Genomic DNA, 24,482 nt, shown 5'->3' with positions numbered 1-24,482 from the left:
AGTTTGGTTTGGTCTCTCGCCAGGTCAGATGTGTTCAGGAGGTCGTTGCATATTTAATGTTGTTAGAAATTGTTGCATATAAATTGGCTAATTATTGTCCATTTTAATCCATTGATCAACAGTAAGTCAACCAATCGATTGATTTTTAATATTATTATTGTATTTCCGTTTGAGAACTAGTTTTTATTTGTGATTTAATCATTGTTTTTTTTTGTGTTAGTATTCATGTGAGTGCCTATACCGGTTTTTTAAATGCTTCGTTAGAAATACTGTTTTAAATCTATTTTAAAGTAGACATGTAGATACGTTTATTTAATTCTGTATCCGGGCAAATTAGGAATACAGTTCTGTGAGTAAAATATAACTAGAATAATGAACAATAGCTTGCGACTCGATGGCTACTCTTAGGTTAAAATCCTGAATAAGGAAATCGTGTGGAGATAACTTCACCTCGTAGTGTAGTGGTTGGCGTATTTGCCTGCCATATTTGAGGTTACGGAATCAATTCCTGGAAAGGTGGACTTGTAATATTGATTTAAAAGGTGGTTTTACGTGGGGATGTTTCTTTGTTTCTGGACTGATATCTAAATCGTAAGAATAATCATCGTACCTTCATGTGATGGATGATCAATATACGCTGAATTTAGTTTCTCAATGCAGTGCCCTATGCATCACAAGGTGTAAAACAAAAACCACGATAATAATGATGTTTATTCGATTCGGTTTTTTGGTTTGTTGCATCGTGGTACAGCAGATATTTCAGCTTTTGGTTCCGGGATAATTTCCCTGCAATGATGACAAAAAATATTTTCGTTTCTCAATACGAAAAATCCGCTTCGGTTATTTTTTCATTAAATTTATCTCAAAACGCAATACCTTGGCTTTTTAAAAACTTTTGTCTTCCAATAATTAATCGAACCTGTAATCTCCTTAAGTGAGGAAAGCGTCTTACCCATTGCACCACTGAACTCGTCGAATATTTTGCATGAAAATAGTCTAATTAATGAAAAAAAAATAATTTTTAAATACTTTTATTTAGATATTTGTAAAATATATGTACAACATAATATTATTTGTAAAAGCTTAATAAGTATAAATAAATATTATTTATTTTAAAGAAACAAACAGTCGACAATGATAAAATAACATTTAAAAAAATACAGTTTAAAGACAGACCGGCGAAGTTTCTAAATTAGAATCATACATATTATTAAATTATGTTACAACAAAAGGGTGTGTTTATGTGTATTAGTGTGGGAGTAAGTGTGCAGGTGTGTGTAAGTGTGAGCATCATTAAATAGTAAGTGGGATCGTATCGCAGCCAGAAATAATAAGTCTTAATTTATTTTTAAATAAATTAAGGGGCATGTAAAATATGTCAATAAATTAGAACTAAATATTAAAAAATGCAAAATAATGTCATTTCATAGAACAAAACAACCAATTTCCTTCGAGTACCTATTAGAAAACTCCAAAATTGATGTAGTCAAGTCCATCAGAGATTTAGGAGTTGTTTTGGACTATAAACTGACATACAACGAGCATATAGATAATACAGTAAATAAATCACTGAAATTACTTGGCTTCATTAACAGAATATCCTCTGATTTTACTAATGTCCGTACAATCAAAACTCTTTATTGCTCAACTGTTCGCCCTCTTCTTGAATATGCCTCAGTGGTCTGGTCTCCATTCTATGTCAATCGCATAAATCACATTGAATCAGTCCAACATCGCTTGCTTCGAAAAATAGCGTGGATGCTTGGACTAGAGAGAGATAATTATTCTTATGCCGAAATAGAGTCAATGTTAAATATTTCTAGTCTACAAAAACGTAGAACTAATATTGACTCCATATATATGTTCGGCATACTAAATGGTATAATCGATGTTCCATCATTACTGGGACAAGTAAAATTCAATATTCCGACTCGTAGATTGAGAAACAATGAAGTACTGTTCATCGATCAGCATAGAACAAACTATGGCCTAAATTCTCCAATGACCCGCCTTTGTCGTATTGTTAACTCAAGACAGGATCTGGACTTTTTTGGTTTAAGTTTACAACGATTTAAACGAGCACTAAATAAATAGTCCAGATCTTGTCTCGATGTCCCTTATGTTTGTCAATGCTTCTTTCTTTTTTCTTTAAATGTTTTAAACTACTCTTTTATTGTAATATTTAAACCTTATAAATTGTATACATGGACAATGTCCGTTAATAAATAAATAAATAAATATCAATATATGAAAAAAAAGCATTATGTTGATTATTTGGTGTTTATTTTGTAGAACTCCATACTTAAACTTATAATTAGAAAACAAACACTGATTTGAGTCTACTGAACACTTTATTTTATTTTTACAAATATAAACATAAAAATAAATACTTCGTGATAATTGTTTCGCCTTATTAGGGCATTTTCAAATTTTATATTTTTATATTTGTAAAAATAAAATAAAGTGGTCAGTAGACTCAAATCAGTGTTTGATTTCTAATTATAAGTCTAAAAAGCATTATAGTTAGAGCAAGAACGATAGAGGAAAGAGTGTTGTGCATAGTTAGTGCTACAGACTGGCAGATGGAATAAATACTTATTTCGTGTCACGCGAAAGGGGACATTAAGATTGATTATAACTGAGATACAGAACATTTAAGAGAAGAATGTATGAAAACCTCAGCATTTTCAGGGCTTATGACCAGTCATTGACCAGTCATTACAGTGGCCACATTACGCGCTGTAACATTCACCATTTTATCCAAAAGTTTTTTAAATGTCTAGACTTCCATATTTTAAATTAAATTTAGAGAAATAAAACTTATACTTACTAGTTTCGGTAACCAATTGTTACCTTCTTCAGGGTATTTATTATTACTAAACATACATAAAAGAAACCGTGAACAAATCAGTGGTAAAAATCAAGTGAGTGTATCAAAAAACAAAGTATAAGTTTTATTTCTCCAAATTTAATTTAAAATGATACACAAAGTTATTGCAGAAAATATTAAAAAAAAAAAATAAATATTCCATATTTTTAACTTTGATTAATGTTTACGACTCGATGGCTAAAGCAGCATCATTAATCAAACTTTTATCCGCACACGATAGTACATAAGGCACTGCATTGTTAAATAAAATGCAGCGTGTCTGGATTATCAGTAGTTGTAATAATTATAACTGGAAGGTAAGATAATCCGTGTTAAACCACCTTTAAAAAATTACTGAACGCTGACTATACAGCTCTGCTAAACCTTAATGTCATATATGGTGAATTACATTTTTTACAGAACATTACCGTTTTATGCTTTGCCGACCTGATTTATTTTTTAACAAGAGAAAATCTTATATTTGAGAATCACAAATAGCTTGCTGGCTCAGTAAATATGTGAGACCACAAGTTGTGATTGTTTTTTTCTACTTGAAATATGCCATTTTCTCTGACACTCGAATTGAATACGATGTAATAATAACATTTTATTGACACGATTAATCAACAATGATAACTGAGTAAATGATTTTATTATGTGCTGTACAGTGACCTATTATGAACTCTGAACCCAATCATTATTTATAGATAGAAGTAAATACGGGTATGTTCATCTATCTATAAGTAAAAATCTTGTTTATAATGAGATTTAATTTTCCTTCACATATTTTTATTAGTTTTTTTCAGATCAGTGCCACAAAGTGGCGTTAATTCATAATTAAATTTGACAAAGGCGTTTTTAAGTACAGATTCCACTTACCATTATTTATTTATTTATTTATTTATAAAAGGATACATATTACAAAAACGTGTACGTAACTCTATGAAGCCATGAGCCCTGTGGTGAGTTGGGATACAACATAATGGAAAGTAATAGCGTGCATATTATTAAGAAATACTAAAAATATTTTTTTTATTTTTTTATTTTTTTTTAATTTTCTTTTATTCATGAAACATACAGTACAGTTACAAAGTTTAATATTTTACACAATTAGACTTAATTCTAATGGACCAGTGAAGTTTTCATATTATAAAGCAATTATATGTAAGGTTAATTATGAAAGTATAAAAAAGAGAAAGAAAAAGAAAAACATAAATGAATGTTGTTTAAAAATTAAAATTTAAGTGAAAAAAATATATTTTAAAGTTTGTAGTTTGAAGTGAGTATTTACAAATGGAAATAATATTAAATATGAAGAAAATTTGTAACAGTAATTAAAAATTAAGAATTGAAATAAAGAATGATAAACATGCTCAGATGTAAAAATAAAATAAAATAGTAATAACATTTTTTAAGAAAAAGGAAAAACATAAATATACACATATTTATTTTAAAGGATTCAAAGAAACGATGAGAAGAATCTTTAAGTGAAATGTAAGACAATAAATTTAGGTCAATTTAAAAAACATCTTCAAAATTAATGACACATTATAGTAAGAGCAGCAATATATTGATTTTATTTACATATATAATAAAAGTAATTAATTATTACGTAATCATAAATTTGATTAAACATTTGTACAACACGCTTAGTAATATATAAATCTGTGTGATGTCTCGCAGCAGTCTCATGCAATGGTCTCTTGTCTTATTCTTATTCTTAGGGGTGAAGGTCAGTGCTATTTAAGCCCCTGACGTCACTGCGACATGTGAAGATCTATTGTGACGGGTCTAGGAGAGTTTACATTTTGCTGAATCTCCCCATCCAAGCCCAGGTCCGTTGATCTGGTCTCTTATTTTAGTCAAAATTCAAACTTGTACACTTCTCCCGTAAATGGCTTTCGTTTCGGAGAACTAAATTTTTCATCCAGTTATTATTGTTTATTTATGAATTTTTTTCATTGTATGCAATTATTACACAGTAAAAATAATGCGTCCTCACCGTGTCAAGGACACTTAGTAATAGGCTATTTATTTTTTTGCATAATTTTTACAGTAATTTACAAATCTTTGAAACGGTTTTAACAGCTTTTTTTTCTTTTCTCGGCAAAGCACCCAAATTTGAGTGAAACATGTCTTAATTTATCAAAGTTATTTTTTATAATAATAAAAATACTTTATAGTTTTATCCCACTTTTATTTTTAAAAAAATTATAAATTTTTTACCAGTGACCGGGTTTCGTCGTGGCAGACATCGTCAGACTGGTGTCGGTCACGACGAAACCCGGTCACTGGTAAAAAAATATATAAATAAAAGTGGAATAAAACTATAAAGTATTTTTATTATTATAATTAAAATGCAGTTCCACTAAGAAATGTCAGTAGAAAAACTCAATTTATAAAGTTATTGTTGGAAGGTTACAAAATTGACGCAAATTAACGAAAGAGTTGACAATAATTAACAAGCGGGTCACATGTAAACAACTTATAGAACAGAACTGAACAATTACATAATAATAAATAATATATTAAATTTTAATTCACATAATTTTAATTTCGTAAATTAATATTAAAAAAATAAAGTTTTAAATGCTTTAAGGTCAAATTTTGGAAAAATCTCAATAAAGTATAAAAATTGACATATCTCCCGAACGATAAAACTTTAGCCAAGGAAATTAAGGTCCAATAATTAGCAAATGACCTCCTCTAAATACGAATTTGCTATGGCGGGTTCAGTTCCAGTCACTCTGTATACATGCTGTGCATTTTAAGTATGGGGTCTTTACGCAAGTCTAGATGTTAATATATTTGTTCTAAAAGAAGGAATTTCTAGTACACTATTCATTCTTTGGCAAGACCTATGGATTTTTCTAGAAAATAAATGTTGGCGCAATAAAAAACATTTTTAGACACTAGGCAATAGATTACTTATTGCTTCAAACGTTTACCTTCCTGAAATAATAAGAAAGTTCAGTGGTTTTGTTTTTTTTTTTAAATTTTAGAAAAAGACTGTTGAACCAAATCAAAAAAAAAATTTTTCAATGTTTATATATCGTTTTATCAACGCTTCGATTTTTTAAAGTTTCGTTTTTCTGAAATAACTCCACGTGTGACGTCACAGGCTCTCTTCCGCTTATTCTTAATCATTTTTGCTCATTGGTTCATTCACGGCAAGAAAACCGAAAATCTTCTATAACTCTCTTATCATTGGTTGATTCATATGAACCAGTCATATCGTTAAAAGAAGTCTATTTTCATTAAAATGTTTTTTAGTATCGTTTTCGTAAACTTTCAGGAAACTTTGCCGTACAATTTAATGCTTCAACTTTCACCGCGCGCAAAAAAACAAAAATTGGATCCAATTTCCCGCAGGGCTGAAGTTTCTCATTGATTGGATCAAAAGTTATTTTTTGCGAAGCATAATTTTTACTAATTAAATATTGTATCACATTTCAATTTTGTAAAACACTTCAGCTCAACACAGGTTTTCATCTAAAGAGCTGAAATATATACAACCAAACGTAGCTCGATTTCTGTATTTGAAAATAAATAAATAAATTATAACTTACAATATTTGAGTTTGTTCAAATGTTTGTAGACAAAAGACTGGATGGAACCAACTCGTCGAAGAAGTTTAAAAATTGGAAAATTGTTTTCAGGCGTTGCCTAGCATGTGAAATAATTAAATCAGATGAATATCTTCAAAACAATAAAGGTTTCAGCTCTTTAACTTCACTAAAATCAATAAATAGAAAAATATGGATATTCAAACATAGGAAAAAATGGTAAATGTTACACAGTGTGTAAAGCGACCCCTTAAACCAGCCAATGGCAGGTCATAAGCCCTGTAAATACCTACACTTCCATATCCTCTTATTCAACATATTCTCCATTGGGATTTAAACAGGGGTTTGAATTTCTTAAATAATTAATTAATTAAATGCTCTAATTTTTACCTTGACAAACAAACATTTTTTATATCCAATTTCCTTTAGTATTATTTTTTTCTATCGATTTCTTTGTATGTGATACACAGAACGAATTTTTTCACCGTTTTGAAGGCTCGACTGTTATGCGCTCAGGTGAGCAAAGGTTAACGCAATTAAGCATCACCCTTTTTATCAAACGTTTACAAAAGGCACTCGCTTGTTTACAGCACATAAAAAATAACCTTTCATCACACGTTCGGTATGCTTCGTTGTCGTTCAAACTCACGCTTCGGGGTGTTAAAATAAGCCTGTGTTGTTTTAGTAGCACCTTTTACGATGGATTCGTCGTTAGGGAGGATTTTTGGCTTAATGGTGTTGGTTCTTCCGCTCGCCCTGTCTGCGACGTTCGTACATCCCCTGTCGGACGATTTTATAGATAGGATAAATGCCAAACAAAACACGTGGACTGCCGGAAGGAACTTTCGCCAGGACATGGATTACAGATACATCAGAAGGTAAATATGATTAGTAATATCCTTAATTGCATACTAAATATGATACAGCCTTTTTATAATAATGGTGGATTTAAATCTTTAATGGTCTTTGTTTATGGGTGCCTGACAGAAAATTATGATAAAAATATATTATATCGTCGCCGTTTAGGCAAAAGTCACTAACCCAAAAAATATCTTTGGAGAACTAGGAAATATCCGATTTTTTTACGTATACAACACAATGTAAACTTGTTAATATATAATTCTTTTTGCTTTTCGTGTTTTGTATTTGTATCCACACAGTGTCTTTATGAATATATGTCATATACTCGTATATTTGGCGTTTGTGCGGATGTTGGGCCACTGGGAGCTGACCTAATGTCTGCACAGTAGTTAAATGTGTGAGCTGTACTAATAATATAATGTTGTTTTCTTTTTCTTTCTTTTTTTTTCTCTCTCTTACTATTATATATGTATATATATCTGTGTGGATTCAAATGTGAATGTATAATATTTTATATGTATTTTTTAGACACTATAAGTATAACTAATTACTATTATTATGGATAACTCATATAGCGCCATTTTCGTAACAAAATACCTCAAGGGCGCTTTACATAGTGATTCTTTTAAATTTGTAATTTAATTAAAATAATTTATTTGGTTGTCACATACTACGGATTTATTTAAATGATTTAGAGAAAAAGTGGGTTTTAAGTTTTTTCCGAAATATATTAAATCATGTAAATGAATGCCTCGACACGGATTGTGCCCAGTGAGGTAAATAAATATTTTAAAAAAAAGTTTTATGTGAAACGTAAAATAATAAATATATAAATGGGAAAAAATCATGTTAATTTTTTTCATTTTTAACTCTTAAAAGACTGTGGTAAGTAATCTCTTTGCGCGCGGTGATGTAACATCGTGTTACCACTAGTAAAAGACGGAATATTCTAAAGTTTAGACATTTGAAAAAAAAACATGAAGACATACTGTTTAATAATTTATTTTCCATAATTAATGTAAATAAACATAAAGTTTAGCCCTGTCATAGCAAAATAAATTTAAAATCATAAATACGCCGCTCATGTTACGCGCGTGCGCACCCCATCACTGTCATCAACCGAATGAAGACTGAATCTATTTTAGACGACACCCGCCGCAGAACAGCGCCTCTGTTTTCCTTGTTATGACTTCTATCTTTGTGCTCTCTCTTGTATAAGATATCTGTATAGATGTGTTGCTGAATTAGAGGACATTCATTCTTCGCGTGGCAATGATATGATGTATTTATAAAATATAATATAAATATGTATATTTGAATATATATGTAAACATGTGTGTATGTATGTTTATAAATGCTTAACAAGTGCCCCGACTGAACAAATAGACCCTTTTTATATAATAAAAGAGTTTCTCGGATTCTTTCATTTATAGAAATTAATACATATTTCTTCGAAATTCATAGAGACAAAGCAAATACAATATGAAATTTAAACCTTTCTTTTAAAATATTATTTTAGGTACAATATTATCAATATTATTATTAATGTATTTGTAAAATTGTTTTTTGTGGTACGTTATTTTTATATCCTTATTCTTTTTATGTATTATGTAGATTAATGGGAGTCTTGCCCGGTGGTAAAAAACTTAAACCGAAGGTTTTTTCTTCTTTCGTCAATGCTATAGACCTCCCAGTAAACTTTGACAGTCGTGATGCTTGGCCCAACTGTCCAACTATCAGAGAAGTTAGAGATCAGGTAAGTTTTTTACTCCGTTTTTGATAATCAGATGAAACAATAGAGGTTTATGTATTTTTGGTTGACTGGGTTACGTAATGCGTGCGCTTCCCGAAAGTCTTAACCGCGCTTGCCTACTGGGCATTTGGATCAATAGTCCTGTAAATCCATCGCTCATAATTTGTTGGAAATTTCTGCATGAAATAAAAGACGCGGACTAGACCCATAAAAACACACAGCTTTGGCAGCTGACAAAGAAGCATGTAAGCTATTTGTGGACAACACATGTTACAACTTTGGAACAAACTTGGATTGTTGTATTATTTTTTCTTCTTGAAAATTAAGGTTAATGCAGTTCGAGTATATGCTTCTGACGTCACTGTGACCTCGGTAGATGTACTGTGACGGTCCCGCGTAAATTAATTCTCGCCCTTATTGCATCTTAAGGTCAAAACAGTGGTCTCAGGGATATGCGACTTTTTTTGTGACATAAAGCATCACATTCACATAAAATGTGTTTAGGTGTTTCATAGCCGTGCGGGCGTCGTGGCTCAGTTGGTTAGTTGGCCAACTGTGAAACAGGCATTGCGGGTTTGATTCCGTATACAATATCCTTTCTTTCCCACCCGCTGACAATCCCCTAAAACAGAAGCTTAGCGGATTATTCCTTTTTTTTTTAAATCTACAGTGCAGAACCTACATCGAGAAGTACCAGAAATTAAACCTTTACGAATACCTGTTCAGTTGTTCCTTTGCGTGATTCTGACCAGGTGGATTTTGGTACAGCATTATACTCTGCTTTTAACATTCCTATTGTATTTTACAATAGTAGAATATGTTCCAAAACATTTTGTTTCAATGTAGAGTTTGAATACGCGATCTGCAGATTTTTTTAGTAAGTAATGCGGGATCGACAGATCAAAACCCTGATGATGTTTATACTTCCTCATTCTCCTTTATTTAAATATTTGTCCCTATAACAATCCTATGAATATTGCGCTATTTAGTTATTTCAGCTATACCTTTGTAAAACATCTTTATTAAATCATCTGTGATCCATCCTGATAGATGAGAGTTGCCATCCGTCCCGATATATCAGGATTGTCATCGTTATTGATCCTTCTATCCCGACGTCCCGATAAAACCTGTAATATTCCGATTTAAACTTACACACTGCAACACTATTAAATAACAAAAATCTTCCATGGCCGCAAGGTGGCAAATGCTTTCAACAATTTATGTCTCTAAAGAATTTCACGGAAGCTGAACTTGCCTCGATAGAGTGGAAGTCGATAGCTTCTGTAAAAGAGAAATGTTTTTTTTTGACAGTTTTTGAAATTGAGCGAGTATTTCATTTCCATCCCTGCTCATGAAACCATAGTGGAAAAAGTAATCATTGATGTTGGCCCAGTGAAAGAGGCTGATAAAAATGTCGTCTGCTGCGAGGGACTGCAGAATCGTAGTACGAGTAATATGTCCATTTTAATTCATAGAAAAAACATGATCAGCGGTGCTTCTTCTCAAAAAGCACCACATGAAATGTAAGAAAAAAAATTCGATTACATTTCTGAAAAACCATTATAAAATTGCATTTTTTGTGAAAACATATCCTCATTTTAGAACGTCCCGACAAGACCCTAGCGAAATATGGCAACCTTATGATAGATGGATGCGCAGTTATGTCACTTTAAAGCGAGATCTCTGAAATTGACATTTATTACTTATATGGAGCTCCACTTTTTAGGGATCTTGCGGCTCGTGCTGGGCATTTGGAGCCACCGAAGCAATGTCAGACAGAGTTTGTATCCACTCTAAGGGAGGTGATCACGTGAGGATATCTTCTGACAATCTGTTGGCCTGTTGTGATTCTTGTGGTGCTGGCTGCAATGGTGGATATCCAGGTATTTACACGCCTAAACATGCCTATCAACATTCAGTATACTAGGGATCGTTTTCGAATTTGAACAATTATAATTATAAACAGTGTTGCTTTGTTATGTTTGTCACTTTTTTTCTGGGCAAATCCATCCATATAAATGATACTAATTGATATTCAACGCTGTTATTGGATCAAAGTACTACCCTCCATTTGTGAATCGTCGTATAGTTTTGAAAGAGGATAGGTACCCCAGTCTCACACTAATGCATCAAATTGCACAGAAAAGCCCCGGCGCTGTCCTTAATCTTTACAATAAGTGCAAACAACCCAAAAAGCATCATCATTATCTATAGAAAACGCTGTAAAGGTATTCAATTTTGGTTCCTCTCGCGAAGAATAAAAAGAGAATGGAAATCAGAAGCTTTTTCGAAAACAGAGATTCTCAAGACCTTTGTTACCTCAAAATCAGTCAAGTATCGTATCAGTATCAGTAAAGTATCATTTTTATTATTGCTCATTCTCTATTTTAGGAGCGGCCTGGGAATATTGGGTGAATTCAGGGTTAGTTTCAGGAGGTAGTTATGGATCGAACCAAGGATGCCAACCGTACGAAATACCTCCATGTGAACACCACGTCAATGGCACCAGACCCAAATGTGATGGAGAAAGTAAGCCTACTTATGTTTATGGTCTAAATTCGACTTATGTTATACTGCGACTTATTATATTTAGTTTGAAATTGACTGTAATGGAGTCAATTTTTAAAGTAATGCATCGAGTTACGCTTAAGATCACAATAAGGTTCTTAACAAAAATCATCTTGTTTGATTTCACGTGTTCATATGCATTGGGCGTTTAATCATCAACTTGGCTAGATATGAAGCAAAGTGTAAACGTATGCAAAAAATAATATCCGTAAATTAACAACTCTTTAGGGGGTAGAGAAGATTCAGAATATCACCCTGCGGTGCTATTCTGAACCGCTCTTCTTGCAGTCGTAAAAAACACATATATCTTGCGTTTTTTGTATTTAAAGTTTTTTCTACGAGAGCGTTTGGAATATTAGAATATGTGATATTCTGAAGGGAAAAGCGCGCGTATAAAACGTAACAGAGCAATCTCTGCGCGCAATTCCGTTCAAAATACCAGCCCTGGGCGTGGAGGGCGAGACCTATTCACGGGGACCCGTCATACACAGGTCGCAGTGACGTCAGGAGCTCGCATAGCACTGACCCCCATAACCAAGAACAAGAATAAGAATGAAACCCATGTACTTGGAAAAAAAAATCATGTGAATAAATAGATTTTTTTTTGTTAAAAAAAGTCACTCTACTTTTAGATGGAGAAACGCCGAGATGTTTAGAAAAGTGTGAGACAAGTTACAAAGTGCCCTATGAACAAGACAAGCACTATGGCGCTCAAGCGTACTCGGTGAACGGAGTGGAAGGTGACATCCGGCAGGAAATCTTCAAAAATGGTCCCGTCGAAGGAGCTTTTACAGTCTACGAAGACTTGTTGGCGTACAAATCCGGAGTTTACCAGCACGTGTCTGGAGAGGAACTAGGTAAGACTTTAATTTGTTGCAACGGAGGGAAACATTTTTGAGACATAAATATGAAAGTCGCGGCATTTACATAGCTTTTGAACAGTCGTTGGCTGGTTTAAGTGCAGAAAATTCAAATATGAATAACTCCCTAGGGAAGAAATCCAGCCAGACTACAAGCATTTGGAAATAATCGAAACATTGCTGAATCAACTAACTGGTAAAAGGAGAAGTATCGAAATTGGAAAATTGCTTTCAGGCGATGCCTAGTAGGTGAATTGAATGTAGTAAAAAAGTGAAACTGAGATAATAAATAGCACCTTTGTGAAACGGGTGAATAATCAAATCTACACAAGAGTGATAAATAATAAACAATGAATACATTCTTTTTTTTATATTACAAACAAGAATTAAATTATATGTTTGACTAGTTTAATAATTTTCAAGGTACCGTAAGATTGTTCTAGTGATGTGGCTGTTTTCTGCAAATTGAGAAATGTTGTTTTTGTGATCTACACTATTTTCAGAAGGTGATTATAACAGTTTTTTTCTTTAGTTAAAACGGTTTGGCTGATTTTAGCAGAACATAGAATTGACCTCACTGCACCCAATAACATATATATCTCATTTTTTCATTGATCAAATCAAATTGTTTATTGGCTGCCTTTTGCATAACTACGTTCAGTTGGTTCAGCCGGATGAGTCTCACCCGCATGATAAAGGTTTTAGCTCTTTTACTTTACAGAAGTCAACCGATAGAAGAATTGAAGGAACATAGATGTTCAAATATGGGCGGAATGGTGAACGATACACAGCGTGTAAAGTGGCCACTTAAACCAGCCAACGACATCAACTCTGTAAATGCCTAAACTTCCATTTTTATTTTTATTTTTTATTTATTTAAGTTTTTGTACATAATGTTATTTGTACATTGGCTCTTCCCTCCTTAAAAATGTTTCCATGAAATTCAGCCAGTCTGCAAACATTTGGACATACTCAAAACATTATTTGCAAATCGGTGACAAATCTGACGGAATGTCCATAGTATATTCTTCAAACTAATCATTATTCAGATGGCAAATAGCCAGACGAGAAACTGCCAATTTATTATTTCGAATTTTGACAATACACGACACAATTAAGATTTTTCATTCGTTATGTTCATTTGTCTGACAAGTCCAAAAATTTTATCGATTCAAATGTAATTCAGCAATATGTTGAGTTTGCCGAATTTTTTGTAAACAAAAACTGGATTCAACCCCCTTGGAAACTGTTAATATAACCATATTATAACAAAATTTTAGACTCTCTTAAATCAACTAAATTGCAAGAACGAAGAACATCGACTGATCTTACGACTTTATATAAAATAATAAAACCAATATTTGATACCCCTGATCTACTGAAATTGATTTCATTCTATGTACCACCTAGATTAAGCAGAACGTCTACAATATTTTATTGTCAAAATTCTCGAACGGTAGCTCAATATAACTCACCTATTGTTAGATTACAGAATACCGGGAATGAATATGCATTACATTTTGAAATATTTAGTTTATTTCGGCCTAACTTAAAAAATAAAGTGACCAACATATTTTTATCAAAAAGAGCAAATCATCTTCAGAAGATTGAGTTGGAATAGTCATAATTTTATTGATTAATGTATTTTGTTATTGTATAATATATATGTATTTCAAGTAATTAATAATGTGTACAGTACGAGTATATTAATATTTCATACTCGATTTAAAAAAAAAATAAAAAAAATTAAGCACTCTTTATACCACATATATGTAAATGGCAGAAATGCCGTGTATAAATAAATTTAAAAAAATATATAAATATATTACAGCTGGGATGGTGAACACTTTAGAGAAGGAAATATTGTAGTCTAGTCATCTACGAGGCTTATGGAATGTCATTGGCTGGTTCAAGTTAATTAAAAACAACTACTGCACAACATCATTATACTTACAGAGGAATATTTTTCTTTAATGAAATGAACAAAGATAATAAAAAGTACAGTCAGGAATACAATATATTTAAGAAAGAAGTAAAAAATTACATCTACAATTCTTCTTTATGTAACACTGATTGAAAACATCGTTTATATCATTTTTGTAATTTATTTTTGTTATTCTAAAAATATTATTGATTAAAATAAAATAATCTATTGTAAGACGTCACTCCCCATTATGTTCACAAGAACTGTTTATTTCTTTTACGTAATGGGAAACGTTAATGTTAATATATGAATTAGATTAATGTAAAAAAGATTCTTTTTTTTCTTTTTTTTTTTGCACCACAACAGGCCAGGAGGCCCAATTACAGTGGTGAATTACATTACATAACAACTAGGCTTGGGAAAAATCTAATTTTATTTTTTTGTGTTCTCACCGGGAATCGAACCCGGAACCTTCCGTGCGTGAGTCAAGCGTCTTGACTACTACACCACGTAATATTTTATTTTTATTTGTTACTAATAAAAAATATTAAAAATTTTTTTTAAAAAAAAGTCGCCACTGTACGCACTTTTTAACTTCACAAACATCAACAGATTGAATGAATGTGGATTTTCAAATATCTGCGGAATGGTGAATGTAAGTGACAGTGTGTAAGTAAAGTAGCCACTTAAACCAGCTAATTATTATTATTTATTATTGAGATTTACATACATATTTATACACATTGAAGAGAAGAGAAACAAGATGAAACAGTTTACATGTATGGAGATTATTTTTTTTCTTACATTTTCAATCTAGAATTTGTCTATACAATTAGACAATAGTCAGTTTATTATTACAGGTCATTAGCCCTGTAGATGCCTCGATTTTCTATATTTCCTTCCCTATGATGTTTTTCGGCTCTGTTGTAATAATAGTCCTTAAAGTATAGCTTGATTAGAATGACAACTCTCAAACTTATTTCATTAGTGATGGGAAATTACTGATCACTGATCAAATCGACTATATCAGTTATTTCATGCAATCATGAAACTCCGTTTCCGAAAATTGATATAAAAAACGCAAAAACAAGCCTATCACAGTGTGTTTAACACAATTATTCACAAAAATTAGACCTTTATACTTTTTTCATGAACAACATCAAATGAATTATTTTTTTATTCGATCAATTTACATTGATTAATTTGTCCTATCTCTAACTGTTTTGCAAAATGATGTAACCTTGTAAGAACGTCGTTAATAATTAGGTTTATTTTAGTTTTCTTTTAGTTTTAAAGCTGATTTTATATATTAATGTTGATTTATGTATCAACCATTGTATAAAAAAAAAATAACACGCCAGAAACAAACGATTTTTCGTGTGCCAATTTTATTTTTTATTTATTTTTTTTTTTTTTTTATTTATTTATAAATTATAAAACACGAAGTATTTTACAAGTATAATACGTTGAATTACATTCCCAGGAGTTACAACAACTCAATTCGGGACATAAATAATATTGGCATTTAGAAAATAACACATATTGAGAACAACAAAGAAACAAAGCAAGTTTAGCACCTTTATAACTAAATATATCACAACAATATATACGCCTAAAACCTTTTCTTACGCAAGCAGAATAAATATAAATAAAAAAAGTAATGAATCTACTAAGGGAGATTAGGTCATTAACATCACATGCCATGCAGATGATGCTGCCATGGTGATGATGAGAACATATCCATCTCAGTTAGTAAACATCTGGATGCCTAAGAAATGTCGTATAGTACAATAAACACATGATTATTGGAAACATAATTCAGATATACAAAACGTGTGTCAGACCAAATCATATAAAAAATAACTCCTTTGACGTTACTACAAAGTTAAGTCGTCACTTTTTCTGACAGCTGTCATTCTAATCGTGTTACATTTAAGGACTATAAATCGATGATTTAGGTGGTTAACTGCAAAACTTCATGTTTCTGGACTGTATTATATTTAAATTCTGATTCTAATTTTCGATAAATTGGATTCGCTGCACCTTGTAGTGCGAACAGGGTATGTTTATTTGTTTTTTTTCTCTTTTATTGAGGAAAAATACAGTACAATTATTGCATAGTCCTTTAGTATATACAGTTAGACTTAATGGACCAGTGAAGTTTCCATATTGTTTTATGCTTCTTTGATGCAACATGTTCATAAAAATATGAACACCTTTCTCCTCGCTGCTTTTATACAAAAATAAGAGAATGGAAAAATGGTCAGCAATAGAATGATTTATTTTGCAAAATAATTTACTTGTTATTCACCTATTTTGTGAATCACGCGGTTAGTAATCAATCGATTGCTGTTATATTTTTAGATTATTACCATCATATTAATTCATTTAAGTAAACACATAATTTATCCTTAATTCGACTGAATCATCCGGCACTCACAATAACCTGACGAATCAATATGGTGCGGCTGATACAAATGTTTTGATTACAGACTGCAAACACAAACATCAGCTCTCGTGTTGTCTTCGTAGCTTCGTGATAAATATTTCATTCTGATTTGCACATGTTTTTACTACGCGATGTTCGTTCTTGTGTGTTTAATGGCTGGGAGATGGAATTTTTTTGTTTTGGTCATTTGCTTTGTTGTAATCATGTTTTAGCATAATTTTTCGATCTTGTTTTATGTTTTATTCATTATTAAAATGAAGCTGTGACCTGATTCAAAAACGACATATTTCTATATTATTATATTTTTTTACATATGAAGAGTCCAGTGAAAGACTGATCAAGGTCACTCGAAGATAATTGGAAGAAAAATTCATTTTGAACATTGAAAACATTTTTTTTTTTATAAAAGTGACACGCGCAAATGCTGTCTGACACGAAATCACTGCTAATATATTTGCTGCATTGCGTTGTAAAATTTAAATTTTAAAAAGTCTAAATTTGTTGCAAAGACTGATCAAGGTCTCTCGAAGAGAATTGGAAGAAAAACTCATTTTAAAGTCTGACACGAAATCACTGCTGATATATTTGCAGCACTGCGTTATAAAATTTAAATTTAAAAAAAATATAAATTGGTTGCAACAGAGATGGAAAACATTTTTGAGAAGGAAATATGGGAGTCTAGGCATTTACAGGGCTTATGACCTGTCATTGGCTGGTTTAGATGGCCACTTTACTGGACTCTTCATATAAGAGTCCAGTGAAAGACTGATCAAGGTCACTCGAAGAGAATTGGAAGAAAAACTCATTTTAAAGTCTGACACGAAATCACTGTTAATATATTTGCAGCATTGCATTGTACAATTTAAATTAAAAAATATATAAATTGGATGCAACAGAGATGAAAAACATTTTTGAGATGGAAATATGGGAGTCTAGGCATTTACACGGCTTATGACTTGTCATTGTCATTGGCTGGTTTATGTGGCCACTTTACACATATTTTTATTTTTAATTTTACAAATTTAAATATGAACAACTCCTCAATGAGAAAATCCAGCCAATCTGCAAGCATTTTGGACTTACTCACTTCAACTTATTCAAGATTTTCTTAATTTAGTTAGTCTGAATCAAACATTATAATGATTAAAGTTTTTCTGGAATTTCCAAAAAAATATTTAATTTAATTGCAGCAGATTATTATAATAATCCTGAGCATTTCTGAAATACAATTGAATACCTCTTTCTAAAAACATAAAATGTTTAACATTTTCAGAAATAATATTATTGAATTCTCTTATTCTCTGTCTACGCGTCCATACAATCGATCTTTCCAAATATTTCTGAAAAAATCGTAGGTACTTTAAATTCACTGTTAAAAATGTGGTGTTTTTGTGAAAACAGTTAATGTCCACATCAATTTATTGGAAAACAGCAATTGTCCACATCAATTTGTATAAATTACGGTTCAGAGATGTTTTGGGGGTTTGTAACATTGTTTACTAAATAGTTTTACAAATCTAAATATGGAGAGTTCAACTATTATTGAAGTTTTTTGAAAACCCGATATTTTTATTTCAAACTTTTATACTGATTTGATTTAAATTGTTACGTTTGAACTAACAACCACAAAGATCCAAAATAACGTCCAAAAACAGTCAAATTTTACATTAATATTTAAATATACATACAATGTTTATCATATTTTCAATTTCCGTACAATGTATAAATATCTTTGATTTTATTTCATTAAAAGGCAGAAAAAAATTAGTGAAACCCAGGTATTCAGTTTAAACACTCTCCTGAAAAATGTTTGTTTGTGACATTTGAGGTGCTTAAACAAAGTCTTCAATTGTTTTAAATTTTGTAAATAAGCTCTCGCCATGAGACATCTTAGTTTCAACGGTTTCTTGAATTCTTCATTCTTCATCAATAATCACATAACTTTTCCATGGTCTATCCAATGACTCTCAGCCTTTAACGGTACGGCAGTTTGCATTTTTAATACATATTTCCCATTATTCCTTAATAAACTAAAAATAATTAAAACTAAAATATTACTAAATAAATTCAAAGCAAATTTAAAGAAATTTTTTGAACCCGAGCGAAAACATTTTTTTTTTTTATTTAGTATTACTTTATTGATATTTTCTATTTTTCCGTTTATTTCGCGTATTTTTAATTACATAACTTCAAATTACTTAATAACTCTATTAGTGTAAGTCACTCTCCAAGCACAAAAGTTAGTCTCTTTTATTGGAGAGTTACAGTTATTGGATTGACTAAATATATAAAAGTAGATTGTTATAGAATACAAAACGAAACATTGAAAGAAACACGAAAAAACAAATTTTTTGTTAAACTCTGAAATAGGTATTGTGGCAAACGCACATTGTTTTCTACAAATACTACCCAAAAACAAATTCAAATGGTTCAACATTTTTTTGTTTTGCATCAATAACATGGAAAATGTTCGTTCGAAAACTTAAAAACGATCTAAGTCTTAGGACTCTGAAAATTATGATGTAGTAGACTTCAAACACTACTAACTTTCATGCCGAAAAATAAATGCTCGTTTTTCGGGTACTTGTACGTAATTAGCCTTTATCTGATTAAGGCTAGGCAAGCTTAGCATCGAATGAGCTAGATGGCGATATTAACTCACATGTTTTCGTGACATTTTTAAAACTTTTTTTTGTGACTTCATATTAATGTGTTATACGACATTTTTTCCACCTAACTGCAATTAAGTTTAGGAAGACGAAATATAGTTTCTTTTAATCTCATTTTTTTAATTTTCCATATGATTAAATACATAATTGGTTTGTCTCACACACGGAAGTTGTTAGTTTTTTATTTATTAATGAATTATATTTTTTTAACCTTGTTTGCAATGTACAAGGTTTATATTTACTTTAAAGGAATAGTTATTTTTATTCTACTATTCTTGAGGTCCATGGTTCAATTCCTGGAAGAGTGGACGTGAAATATTCGTTTTAAAGGTGGTTCTAGACAACTAGACTGCAAGATATTTTAAATTTTCTGATCTGGCATCTGAAACGTAAAATTGATCACAATTAAACAAAAACGATCTAAAAATGCTGCAATTTGAATGCCAATGCAGTGCTCTATTCACCATTAGGTGCGATAATTATGGTATTAGTAAAAAAGATTTTTTTTTATAAAAAGAAAATGTTGTAAACGATTAACCAGTAGCGAAGATACCTACTCAGGTGAAGCAAAATAAAGCAAAGTAAGTAAAGCTTAACCAAGAAATTTTATTGATATTTTATCAAAATCAATAACTTGGGAGTTTTATCAAGAAATGTATACAAAAACACATCAATTAACCATGAAGACATTACAAAAGTTATAACATTGATTGATCGATACCGTTGCGGCGTTTCATTAACTTTTTTCATTCAGAGGTCGAACATTTTTACTGATAAAACCTGTATCTAATTAATAACTTTCTTAAAGAATGGTAGTATTATCATCATCATTCGGTGCGATCCGGTCTATCTTAGTGATTTTTTAAATCTATAAAGACTTACACCAAAAAATTCCAGATCTTATCTCAAGTTTACAATACGACACAATCAGGACATCGGTGCATGCAAGCCATAGTTTGTGCTGTGTTAATCAAGGAACAGCACATTATTATTTCACAACCGGTGGATCGAAACATTGAATGCCACTTGTTCCAGTAACAATGGTATATGTATTAATCCATTCAGTAAATTAAACATAAATATGGAGTCAATGTTATTTCTACGTTTTTGTAGACTTGAGATTTTTAACATTAAATCCATTTCTCCGTAAGTGTAGTCTCCCCTCTCGAGGGCCAATCATCCATGCTACTTTTCTTAGCAAACGATGTTGCACCGATTTGATGTGATCCAGCCTACATAGAAGGGAGACCAGATCACGAAGACATATTCTAAAAGAGGACGAACAAGTGAGCAATTTAGTGTTTTAACCGTGAACATATTAGTAAAGTCACTAGATTTTCTGGTAACAAGACCTATGAGTTTTAGTGACTTGTTAATCATTGTATCAATATGTTCATTAAACGTAAGTTTACAGTTACTCCGAGTTCCTTAATAGACTTGACTACATCTAAATTAATATTTTCTATTCTATAATCAAAGGAGATACGTTTTTTATTCAATAAAAAGAAATTATTTGACATTTTTCAATATTTAATTCTAGGTTGCTGGCTTTGCACCACATATTAAAAAAATCAATATCTGAATCAAGCAACAAACAGTCATTTTTATTTTAAATTATTATTTTTATTTTAATATGATCCATTTTTACAAACTCCAGCTGCCATAAACATGGCATACCAACCATGTCGGGAATTATACTCGAGACTTCTTGCATGGTAGAAAAACGCGCCGACCATAATTCAATAGGACTTCGAAGGTTAAAGATATGGGCATTACTTTCACGAATTTCCTGATATTTCATGATCAGATTGAAACAGCTTGTAGTTTATTTAAGATTTAGGATTTGTTATGCGTACTGCCAAATTTTTCCATTCAACTCGTTGGTGCGAACTAGACTTGAGAGTGGCTCGGTGATTTGGGTAACACGTGAGATGAGGTAAGCTCTATGGTGAGATGATTCAGAAGAAAATTCTTAAGATGAGGATGTACGAATAGTATTCTCGGTTTAAACTGCTGATTTTCTCCAGGGTATGCTTTGTTGCAACAGTTAAAAAACAGGAAGGGATGTGAATCTAACAACGCATTTCTTTGTTTTATTGCGCGGTACTGTCGACAACCCTAACATTATGCGGAGTATGAGCTTTTGTGTTCCGGTCAACATAGACTATTCCACATTCTAATGTACAGAACCAACTTTCCAATGGTCATAAAATTTTTCACGTCTCTCAGGGAGTTTTCCGGTACAAGATTCTCTAATATTTTTAACATTTGCTTAAGGTATTATGTATACTTACGTGATATTTATACAAATACCAATTTTTTTTTAATATTTGTAAATGCATGACTTAAGATTTTATGTTATAATTGCAAAAATGTTAAAATGGTTTCTAATAAATAAATATTTCTATAAAATAAATGAGTACTTGGAATATGCAATTGAATAAATTAAAATTAATTCAATACAATTAATATAAGCAAGGGACATCATAACTTTGTAAAATGTTTTAACTGTTAGTGTTTTTTTTATTGTTAATTTTGATCATTGTATTTTTTTTTTTTTTTTGGCTAGAATGTAAGAAGTTGCTAGTAGCAATAGGTTTGCCATATAACCATGTATAGCTTTATATTTGTATTCATCACTTCGTATATTGTGGTAAATTAAGCTTATTATCATTATTATTAAATATACACAAAAAAAAATGGAAATTGAATATAAATTATATAAAACACATGTTCGTTTAAACATGTGTTTTTGTTATTTGGTTTTTTACTATTTACATGTGGTTTTATTAATATTGATATATACAATGTTCTAATGAGAAAGCACGAAATTAAAGGTCTTGGGATTGTTTTAGACTCAAAACTACTTTTTGAATCGCATATCAATAAAATTACCTCCAAAGCATTGAGCATGTTAGGTTTCATAATTCGAATGAGTAAACACTTTGATAATCCAAAGGCCCTTATTTCCTTATATTATACATTTGTCAGAAGCCATTTGGAATACGCCTCTCAGATATGGAATCCCCAGTATGCCATATATATAAGTAGAATAGAAAATATTCAAAACAAATTTATAAAGTACCTTAAATACAAAACCGGTATTTCTTATGAATCTACTCTCATTGCCTCCACCTTCCATGGAATCATTTCTCTACAATACCGCAGAGTGTGTGCGGACCAACTACTGCTTTACAAAATTATGACAGGAATGGTTGACTGTACAGAGCTGCTTGGTTTAATAACAATACATGTGCCAGCCAGGATTTGTGGACGGTACCACCTGTTTCATGTACCAATAAGTAAAACATCGTATGTTAAAAATGCTTTTTTTCGTAGGACTTTTTCAATGTACAATACAAAATTTAAAAATATAGATTCCACAAACATCACTCTGTCAGATTTAAAATTTACACTAAAAATGTATTATGTAACTTAGTAGACATTATAATAATAAATATGTACATCTCCCTTCCCCTCCTTATCCTCTCTTCAAGCATTTTTGTCCTTATCCCGCCCAATTTACAGTAACTTAATGTTCTTAAAATAAATATTTAAAAAATCTTTGATTATTGAGTACATGAAAATAACATTTTTATATGTATAAATTGTATTTATTTATTTGATATGTAATATATTTTCTTTACTAACTTTGTCTACTATGTGGAATTCTGTTATTAGTTCTGAGTTTATACACTATATCTGTTTGTTTACTAAAAATATGTATGTAGAACTGTTGACTTCCCAAATAAAATAAAATAAATAAATAAATACTTTCTCTTATTACTGAGGATATTGAACTAAAAAAATACAGAAATATTAATCTCTTTATGCTCTCAAAACATATTTAATTTAAAGTTTTTTGAAATGAATAAAAGTTTTGTCATTTTGAAATCTGTTTCTTTTCTTCTAGGTGGTCACGCTATTAAAATAATTGGTTGGGGTATTGAGAACGATACCCCGTACTGGCTTGCTGCCAATTCTTGGAACAGCGATTGGGGAGATAATGGCTTCTTTAAGATCCTAAGGGGAGAAGACCATTGTGGAATCGAGAGCTCCATCAATGCGGGTCTTCCAAAACTGGCTGTCAAGAAGAACTCAAAACATCATTGATACTCATTTACACATTATCTTAATCCAATTTGATTTGTAAGATTTGACCACAGGCTAGATATTTTGAAAATCGGATCAGAAAAGTCAACCTGCTTTGGCTCTTTCAATTCACCATTATGGTATGCACATGAGTTTCTTGGTTACTATGCCGACTACTGTTTGTATTTTTTTCTGACATTTCAGATGGCGATCGTCAGAGTTTATGGTATTTGTGTAGATATACATGTAACGCAATGTATTTAGGATTAGTACTGTGTCTCAGTTGTTGCAATGCAGCTTGCTAATTAAAAATCTGTGTCATATTGCAGTCTACGCTTTTGTGTTTCTTTATTACTGGGTACCAGGATGATTTTACCTGCATTCCACCAAACAATGATGATTGGATACAAACACGATAACCTAGAAAAGGACGTTGTGCATGTTGTGAACGACTGTAAAAATGGAATAAATTTTATCACCATTATTTTAGCCAATTGCTAGTTTTTTAATAATCCGTGTGGCTGTTTTTATTTTACTTCAGTAAATACATTTAGCATGAAATTTCCATTTATATTTCCAAAAACAAATAAAAATTGTCTGATGTTACTAGTTTTTTTTATTTTCATTGTAGTTTTAAAAAAAAAACATCTTTTTCATGATTTGATTAAATTTCTCGAAATATTCCTGTTTCGGCATATCAAAAATGGCTCAAGAATCAAATCTTCACGTCAAATTGGTCTACATGAAAAGCTGTTATATTTTTGTCAAAATAAATCAGTTTGATTTTTTTTACCATTGCTCAAAATGTAATAAATAATAATCAATTATATTGTACTGTATCTTTATTCAATATACGTTTTACTTTTCTTTA

The 24,482-nt window shown here is 31.1% G+C and overlaps 1 protein-coding gene across 3 annotated transcripts; it reads left to right on the top strand.

Annotated features, from left to right (window-relative positions):
• Positions 1-24,482, top strand: CtsB (Cathepsin B). 3 transcript variants are annotated; one of them, XM_088232857.1, is made up of 7 exons: positions 1-121; positions 7,124-7,313; positions 8,911-9,052; positions 10,776-10,932; positions 11,441-11,578; positions 12,250-12,474; positions 23,433-24,482. In XM_088232857.1, the coding sequence occupies exons 2-7, from the start codon at positions 7,135-7,137 to the stop codon at positions 23,630-23,632; spliced, it is 1,041 nt and encodes a 346-aa protein (XP_088088983.1). In that variant the 5' UTR covers positions 1-121; positions 7,124-7,134; the 3' UTR covers positions 23,633-24,482. The 3 variants fall into 3 exon arrangements, with proteins under 3 accessions (XP_088088983.1, XP_088088982.1, XP_088088984.1); XM_088232856.1 differs by having other exon boundaries at positions 7,121-7,313; XM_088232858.1 differs by lacking the exon at positions 1-121 and adding an exon at positions 157-227 and having other exon boundaries at positions 7,026-7,313.

This window comes from Micrasema longulum, unplaced genomic scaffold (assembly GCF_059751315.1).
Source record: "Micrasema longulum isolate JH-2025_06_02 unplaced genomic scaffold, ASM5975131v1 h1tg001030l, whole genome shotgun sequence".
NCBI lineage: Eukaryota > Metazoa > Arthropoda > Insecta > Trichoptera > Brachycentridae > Micrasema > Micrasema longulum.
This window is presented reverse-complemented; position numbering and strand designations above follow the sequence as displayed.

Bases quoted from the DNA above. Each gene is read 5' to 3' on its own strand.
- CtsB (XM_088232857.1), top strand. From the start codon at position 7,135: ATGGATTCGTCGTTAGGGAGGATTTTTGGCTTAATGGTGTTGGTTCTT. The intron at 11,579-12,249 runs GTAAGCCTACTT...CTCTACTTTTAG, and splicing joins ACCCAAATGTGATGGAGAAA to ATGGAGAAACGCCGAGATGT. The intron at 12,475-23,432 runs GTAAGACTTTAA...CTTTTCTTCTAG, and splicing joins CGTGTCTGGAGAGGAACTAG to GTGGTCACGCTATTAAAATA.